Source organism: Mercenaria mercenaria, chromosome 5 (genome assembly GCF_021730395.1).
Source record: "Mercenaria mercenaria strain notata chromosome 5, MADL_Memer_1, whole genome shotgun sequence".
Taxonomy (NCBI): domain Eukaryota; kingdom Metazoa; phylum Mollusca; class Bivalvia; order Venerida; family Veneridae; genus Mercenaria; species Mercenaria mercenaria.
Window position 1 is genome coordinate 37,444,692 of NC_069365.1, and position 8,865 is coordinate 37,453,556.

The window sequence follows — 8,865 nt, forward strand, 5'->3', positions numbered from 1 at the left end:
TGTTTTATTCTGTTTTTGCTGTGTTTAAACCGACACAATTATAGGTTCTAATAATTATGGTAACTTTCCAGCTTTTGATAGTGAGGGAAGACCCTAGTTGCACTTCCGGGCATTATTTTATCACGGACGGGCACCTGCTAAGAACCAATTGACCTTCCGTAAGCGAGTTGGATGGCTTTCTATCATGGAGAATTCTACACCACAAGTCAGGCTCGAACTCGTATCGGTGAGGAATAAATTTGAATAGATTTGAAGTCAGCGACCTTAACCGCTTGACAACGGAAACCCCTACACCCATTTAAAATGAAAACAAAAAAATAACTCTTATACGATATAGAAGAAAAAAAACTTTTATTGTAAAAATCTTACAAAACCAGATATATATCCAAAGAATTTGAATGTTCAGTATTAATTTATCGTTTTATTTTGAATTTGTATTAATCAACATTAACAAAAGTCAGGTATACAGTTATATAACAAAGTCAATTCAAAAACGTTTTTCACAAATACGAAGGGATTATTCAAACATGATTTGCTGGCAACTATTTAAACAAATACATAAAACCATGCAAGCGTAGCATAAAATGACCAAACGTTCATTCTAGCCCTCAAACACTTAAAAGGCTATCGTTAATAACTAAAATGTTAACGTTAATTAAGTAGTATGTCTATGAAATATCAAATAATTTGATTTGCAGAAATGAGGTTTTAAGAAGTTTAAATGTCCTTTGACAACAGACTGGGAATTTTTTAATCATTGTTACACATATTTTTCTAAAACGACTCTGTGCAGTCAAAATTAAACACTAGAAAATAAATCAATTCATTACAAAATGAACAGAGGCGCATATATTACATCTATGATATTAACATCAAAGACTGAAGATACTGTCATTTTGAATCATTTGACTAAAATATATTTATATCAAATAAATAGAATCCACAATACCAAGAAGCCTCATATCTTTAATTTGAATGTAACAGATTAAGTTTCTTAGTCTCTATCGGATAATAAAAATGCCAATAAATGGCTCTTGTATGCCTTCTAGCCAGATTGGCACATCTAGTTTCATTACGGCCCGCGGAAATCTATGACACTAAACTTTGCAGGTGTGTCATTATGGCAAAAAGGTACAACCATGCCGTAAATTAACCTCGTTTTGACTAATGCAATGGCAAATACTCTAGCATTACTGGACGAACTTTGTATATCGTTATAGATCTGTACTTTATTATAAATAGTTAGAAAAAAACGGCATTGAAAACGGTCATTAAGGAAGCTGTTAAGGATACACCATGGTACAGTGTGCCTCATGCACCATGTTTATAATGACCCCGAGGAACTAGAATGTCCGCGTTGACATCATTTAGCAAGGTCATTATAGCAGGAACTGGAACATCCATGTGTTCTAACTTTGACATCACGTATTTACATCATAATGGCATGCGAATGGGTGCTGAATCGTTTTCTGATCGATTCTCAAATAATGAAGGAATTATTAATGAAAAATAAAACAATACAAATGATACTTTAGCTTGTGGAAAATATGAAAAATGAAAATAACAAGAAACATATAAAGAGAAGCTATAATAAAAAGGTCAATAAATAGCAGGTGTGTACCTTCTAGCAAAAATGGCACACCTAGCAAGAAGGTACAACCAAACTGTATCTTAATCTCTTATTAACGAACTTCACCACCCGCCATCTTAAGTTGTGGCTAGTTAGTTTCAAGAAATGAGATTTGTAATGTGTTGGACAGACGATGGCCACACAGCAAACTGATGATCACTATAGATAGTCCTTGCACTGTGGTAAAAAAGATACTAGACAACACAAATGTCATTTCTTACACTTATAAATTGTCATCTATTGATATGAATATCCGAGGTTTTGAGCATCTATAATAGATCTTTGTTATTTTTATTACAGTTAATGTTGTGCGCATTGCCTGTCTTTATATATGACATTTTAATTCGAACGATAGTAATGATAAATACATGATAGACATGTACATGTGTATATAGTAATTCTACCAATTACATATGGCTGAATTCCAGGCGATATTGCATGACTTTCAGGCACTTTCTAAATATGCATGATACGTACATTGAGGAGTATCCATCCCAACAGATAGAATGATATATTGTTTTCTCACGCGTTCTAACTTTCATTCTTCCTTTTGGCTCTGGCTCTTCCTTAAATACAATATTCCACGTTTCTCCCTCATCTATAGTTTGTCTGACTTCTCCAGTTTCAAACAGAACAAAGAGAGACATATCATCCACTAGAGAAATTCCCTTTGGACCGTTGAGATTTGAAATGATCTTAAGTATCTTGAATGTAACTACAGATGCAATGACGACACCAGCGTTCCTATCTACTACATACAACTTCTTTTCTTGCTTAGATATTTTAACTTCTCCGATACCGTCGGTAAATATGTTTTTTCCCTTATCGTTTGTTTTCAAAACATTATTCAGATTTCCCTTAATGGTATATTCCCGCAGCTGGCCTGCATGGTTGCTCACAACTGTGACATAAAACATGTTGGATGATTTAATGATACCAACACATGGCTCAACAGTTTTAAGAACAGTTTTCATTTCGTCATTTACCCCAGGAGTGACGACCAAACCTTGATCTTGCAGAGCGATGAAAATTTTATCTTTCTCCACAGCTATAGCAGAAATCTTTACAGGGAATCTCGTTTGCTTAGTTTGATTTCTCATTGTGTCATGTATGGAAATTGATGAGTTATCAGAAAATACCAACTCTGACGGTCCCCGATATATGCATGTGAAACGTATCCCATCGTATTTGTAAGATGCAATATTTAATTCCCGTTGGCATACAGTGTCTGCTTCGCCAATTGTTTTGTATAAACGTACATCCTCGGAGAAATCAATGAGAAGTTCTGGTTGATTCAGTACTCTTGAACAAAGCGGTGTTCTCTTCAACTCCAAACTCTTTTCCGGAACTTCATTTACCATTGCATTTGCTGTAGTTTCGACAATGACAAGTTGTTTTAAGAGTTGTTTCATAGTTACAAACTGCTTTGTTTTATCTTCACATTTCAGTGCCAGTTCAGATTTCTTTAAACTTTCTTCCATTTCGACGCATGTTTGAATATCATTTTCTAATTTTCCTCGAAGTTTCACACATTTCCTTTCAACTGTTTCTGTATGTTTTTGGTGCAGTTGCTCAAATACATTCTGCAAATCAAGCTTTATTGATCCGAGGGAATTCAGGATGTCTTGCCTCTGAGTAACCAGCAAATCCATGTCTTTTGAGCGAGTTGCTTTGACTTCTTGCAACTTTACTATGACCTTTTCTATTTTCTCTTCAACGTCATTAATTTCTTCCTCTGAAAGTTTTGATGAAACTTCGTTTATGGTCGATTTAGCCTTACATGCCGTATGTCTGGTTTTCAAACATGAAACGCAACAAAATTCATCATGTTGTTCACAAAACCTATCTAATTGCTTACCAGAGTGATAAAAACATATTCCTGCACTCGTCATTGTAGGAAAGTTGCTTATGTCATCTCTGTTGTCCACAATTTGATGGTGTCTTGTGCAGTTTAATTTTCTGTGAACTCTAATGCAGTCTTTGCAGAGGAATTCATTGCAGTCTACACAAAACTTAGATGATTTGACTGTCATGTCTTCAGTAAAACAAGGTTGACAGTGGTGGTCCAAAAATGTACCTACATTTTCAGTATCCTCAAACTTTTCCTCTTTGTTCTCCAAGCTGATGGTCCTTTCTGACGATCTGGCCCCGTCTACTTCGGCAGTTGCCATATCCTTAATATCCGTGTCAAAACAACAAAATTCCAACGGTATTAATTTATCCGGCGGTATTAATTTCGATCTTAACACGGGTAACGAACGATTGTCCAATGATGCAACCAATTAAACGAGTATAGCGTATGATCGAAACAAATGTTTTCTATAAAATATACTTTATTGAAATCTGCACAGTGTAAACACATTAACATTTTGAAATATTTTACGACGGTAAGACGATAGTTTAATCTCTTATCTGTTCACGCATGCGCTTTATTTGAAATTTGATACTGGACTTTTTGCAAGCTGCATAATTTATGTTCTTGTTATTGAATTGGAGCAGGAAGTAACAGATATTATTGAATTGGAGCAGGAACACTTTCAAAAAATAATGAATTTCATTAGCGCCTATTTTCGAGGAGGAATTTGAATTCAATGTGACAAGTATACATATAAAACATTGGATATCACCTGAATTGGCAAGCTGACAAATTTTACCCTTACTACTAGACATTTGAGCGAATGAATTACATATATTTGATAAGTAATATGATAGTGTGGCGTTTAAATATGCATAAAAATAAATGCAATATCCAGACACACTGGTACACTACACTGGCAATTGTCTGTGATTTTACATACTGTACATTTATGAAATTTCTCAATTTTATCATTTAAAACAATTTGTTGTAAATAACATGTAAAAATGTTAACAAAATCTAAAGTATAATTGCTAAGATAAAATTTTATTCACTTTACGATCTCAACCCTATTTTAAAAGGCCACACAAATATAAAAAAAAATGTCTAAAATTTTACAACGAACGAATTTTTTTACACGGCAAGAAAATCATAAAACAATCTATCACAATATACCTCCCTTACAGCAAGTTACTTTTGACTTTAAAAATACTCTGCTTATTAAGCAACCTAGTTATAAGTTTTCTCAATTTCGACAAAGACGATCTGACTGGTTATCGTACTGGGCTAAAATCATAGGCCCGTAAGCTTTGTGACTAAATTTGGTGAACACTAGATTAAGTTATTTGACTGCACTGTCAATTCTCACAGTTTGGGGTAATTCAGGTGTAATAACTCAAAAAGTGACTTGGACTAATCAGCTGATAATTGAACTTGTCAGAGATATTATGCCCATAAACATTGTGACCAAGTTTGGTGAACATCGAATAAGAACTACTCAAGTTCTAGAGGGCCACAGGAGACCATTGTCAATTTCTCGCAATATTTACTAACTCACGGGCCATAATTCTAGAGCCGCTGGGACAATCCGGATGGTTGTCGAACCTGGCCAACATATTATGTCTATAAACATGAGTCATTTTGGTGAAATCTGGACAAGAATTGCTAAGTTAGAGAGCGGCCAATTCTAATTTTCGCAATTTTGCGTATTTCAAAGGTCATAACTCCAGAGAGACTTGTAATATCCAGCCGGTAATCAAACCAAGGTTTGTGAAAATTGAACAAAAACTGCTCAAATTAGAGAGCGGACAATTTGTGTTGAAGCACGCCGCCCGCCGCCGCAGGTGTTCCATAATACGTCCCGTTACACCAGCGTATAAAATTACTTCTTTTTTCTATCGTATTTTAGATTTGGTTTGACCAAACACCAGAGGAAATTCAAGATCTACACCTGTAAAGCCTTCTCCTGACTTAAAATGGGTAGTGGTCGCCGAATAAATAAGATGATATCATTGCACTATTCAATTTTGCTGAAATTTTAACATTTGATTTACAACATTGTTTTCGTACAAATGTAGGAAATTTCATGAATGTACTAAATGTAATATCAAAAATAATTTTATAAAGTATCGAGGGGGCGTTACAGGTTTCGATTATATATTTTTGTGTAGGTTAATGTCGTATAAGTTACCGCAACAGCGGTAATAACAGCACGCTAAACAGTTTACATTCTCATAGAACTAAGTCTTCATCATAGGAGATCAAATGAATTGCCATTTTGTGTCAGTAAAACAACACCATCCTCTGTAAATTCTTGAAGAAGCCCACTCTTCCTTTAAGTCAGGCTTCTTTATTTCATGTCTTCTGTCAACTGTAAAATATTTGTTAGAATCAGTTGTAAAAAAATCCGCTCAATGAAGGCATATAATACCACCATACTGTAGTTTTACTTTTGTTTCTGAATCTAATATATAACATTTTTATTTTTTACCAAATATTTATTTATAAATACTGATTTTGGTCGTTTTAAATACAATGAAAGCACAAGATATAGCGTAAAAACAATAATTTATTGCACATCACAAATGTTGTTGTCTCCGCAATATTTACCTTCATCCGCATATAAAAAGTAAACAAAAAGAAAGAAAGCCGTTGAAAGAAAAAGAAAAAAAGGGAAACAGTGAATCTATTGGATCTATTGTAATAAAAACTTACCTGTAGCTTAAAACGCAATACTTTCAACTGAACATTGGCTGTTTGCAGGTCCACTGCTAATTCTTTGCTGAAAAAATAGAATAATTATGTTACTAAGTATATAGATCCGTAGTTGAAAATGCTTGATTACTGGACTAACTAGACCTTCCGTAAAGTAAAACGAATGACGCTGTTATAATTATCAAATAAAATGAATGTATCTTACATTTTTGTGTTCCTTTCACTAACTTCCCGTTTGGCGACCTTAACACTTTCTCTTTCATTATCAAGCTCTTTCTGAGTGTCTGTCATATTACCACTGAAACAAAACAAGAAAATACTACAGATTTAAACTGTATAAAAATGCAGCACTCATAAAAATGATGTATTGTATACACAATAATTTTGATACCAGACTTACAGCTGTTCAATAACATTTTCAATATCCTCTAGTATTCGGAGTCTGCTAAGATCCTTGCCAGTGTATACCTCTAAATGGGACGGATCTTTCTTCTATATTTGTTGAAAACAATTGTTTAAAGGAACTTAAAAATAATTTTCTGCAGAAAGAAGCGTATTCTATTCCAATAATATACTGATCTGGGTGAAGATGTTGTTATTGCACCTTTTTCTCTAAATTTGGGTATCTCAGTTGCATGAGAACATACATGCGGTAGTGTTAACTACTAAATTAATCGCACGGGAATAGAGGAAACATGAACAGTGATGACTGGATTAAAACCAAAAGAACAAAAGATAAACTTTAACTGCGTATTTAGATTTAAGTTAGTCATTCTCACGCAGAGTAAACAGAACCTTGAAAGAAATTTTGGCAAGGATTTAGCACGCGGTGTACCAGTTGCCAGCAGTTTTAATTCCTTTTATAAATCTTAGTAATTTAAGATAAACATTTGTCCCTTATCTAAGTTACACAACAGAACCCGTCCGTTTGACTGAGTGTTTTTCTTATTTATATTTTCTTTTTTTATTAAATCAGATTTTATTGTTTTTGTAAACATATAACATAGTAAGTACACAAAGGAATTACTTTAGTACTTGATATGGAAGCAGGAACATTGTATTTATATTGTCATTGATTCATTTAAATTTCCGCACCTACTGAAACAGATTTTGATATGGAACTATTACATAATTATGTAACTACATGTATTAACCCTTATCCTGCTAAATTTCTATAATGACATTGTCCATCTTTCAATTTGGACAATACCATTTATTATTACTAGGGGTGTTCACTGAAAATTTAGTGACTGAATAGCAAACAGTGCAAACCATGATCAGACTGCATAGAAGTGCAGGCTGATCTTGGTCTGCACTGATCGCAAAGGCAGAATCACTTGCCGCCAGCAGGCTTAAGGTTAATTGCCCGTCCAGTTCCATTGAAGTCGCATTTCCACAAACAGTTAAGATATCAAACTCATTTAGCAACATACCCTCTTTTGTATTTTGCGGCTACAAACGATTTAACAGCCTTGTGGTTGGTAAACTTCTTATGAAATCCCAAACACTGCTCGCACAGGAAGTGCCCAAGAAGTCCGCAGTCGCTGCAGAAATGTGTAGCTTTCTTAGAGTAGTTACGATTTGTAAAACAAATTGCACAAGGGTCTTTGATGTGTTCATCCGCGTCCCCTGCAAACGAGGCTTCCGCTAGATACTCCGTGTCGTCTCCGCTTTCTGTTACACTCACATCCGATTCGTCGTCTGCGACAGGATCCCTCACACTTAACATTGACACAGTGTAGGAATCACTCACTGACACATGTCTCGCTGGTGGGCTCTTCAGCGTGTCTTTAACACGGTCCCGGGGTAGGTTGTAGATATCCATTTTTAGTTTTGTAATTTATATCAGCAATAAATCAGTCTTTTACTAGTTCTAACAATGATTATATCTTCTCGTTCTCAGCTTTCTACCGCAAAATATTATATTTCACTGACAGATTGTCGACGATTACTTCCTGTAAAATATATATGATTAGTTTCACGATATCCTCCGATTTCAATAAAACAAAATAAAGCTATCATGATAAATAGAAGTTTGTAAAAGAACTAAGATTTGGCAAAGTTTGTTTACAGTTTGATTAGATCAGTTACGTCACGGACATTGTCATTGTGTTTGTGGATTATTTCAAAATATATTTGCGACCGTTTCAAATTAAATTCAATACAAATAGACACTAATGTGTTTCAAGTTCCCCCCTTTTTAAATGATGATACATTGTTACAGAGTTTATTGTTAAAAGAGTATCTTTATGTTTGTAAACACTGTAAATTCATTCATAAAGTTTAACACAGAAGGAACCGAGCCAAAGGTTTATTTATATTTAATGCGGAATATTTTAAAGATTGCCATGGGATTAATGAATTTTGAATCAATTTCAAAATGACTTTTTTTATTATATTATTACATATAAAATCCTGGAAAAAATGTATTAAACAAAATAAGTACGAACAGATATTTACGTTGTGTTAGGTCATTTGTGGCAGTGTTCTGTAATTTTGGGTAGCGTTGTTTCTATGGTTGTATTATGTAGTTTTAATTACTCTTGAGTAGTTTCTTAGGTAGTGTTGCGTAGGTAGTTTTAAGTAGTGTTGGGTAGTATTGTGGTAGTGTTCTGTAGTTCTGGGTAGTGTTAAGTAGTGTTGGCTAGTTCTATGGTTGTGTTAT

At 34.2% G+C, this 8,865-nt stretch overlaps 2 protein-coding genes across 2 annotated transcripts; both read right to left on the reverse strand.

Annotated features, from left to right (window-relative positions):
• Window positions 1-334: 334 nt before the first annotated feature.
• On the reverse strand, window positions 335-4,371 carry LOC128556972 (uncharacterized). The gene is made up of 2 exons (XM_053543224.1): window positions 2,108-4,371; window positions 335-1,807 (listed from the first exon to the last, which is right to left on the reverse strand). The coding sequence occupies exons 1-2, from the start codon at window positions 3,799-3,801 to the stop codon at window positions 1,729-1,731; spliced, it is 1,773 nt and encodes a 590-aa protein (XP_053399199.1). The 5' UTR covers window positions 3,802-4,371; the 3' UTR covers window positions 335-1,728.
• Window positions 4,372-4,516: 145 nt separating this feature from the next.
• On the reverse strand, window positions 4,517-8,259 carry LOC128556973 (uncharacterized). Its single transcript, XM_053543225.1, has 4 exons — window positions 7,634-8,259; window positions 6,406-6,498; window positions 6,201-6,267; window positions 4,517-5,856 (listed from the first exon to the last, which is right to left on the reverse strand). The coding sequence occupies exons 1-4, from the start codon at window positions 8,023-8,025 to the stop codon at window positions 5,836-5,838; spliced, it is 573 nt and encodes a 190-aa protein (XP_053399200.1). The 5' UTR covers window positions 8,026-8,259; the 3' UTR covers window positions 4,517-5,835.
• Between the last annotated feature and the right edge of the window lie 606 nt (window positions 8,260-8,865).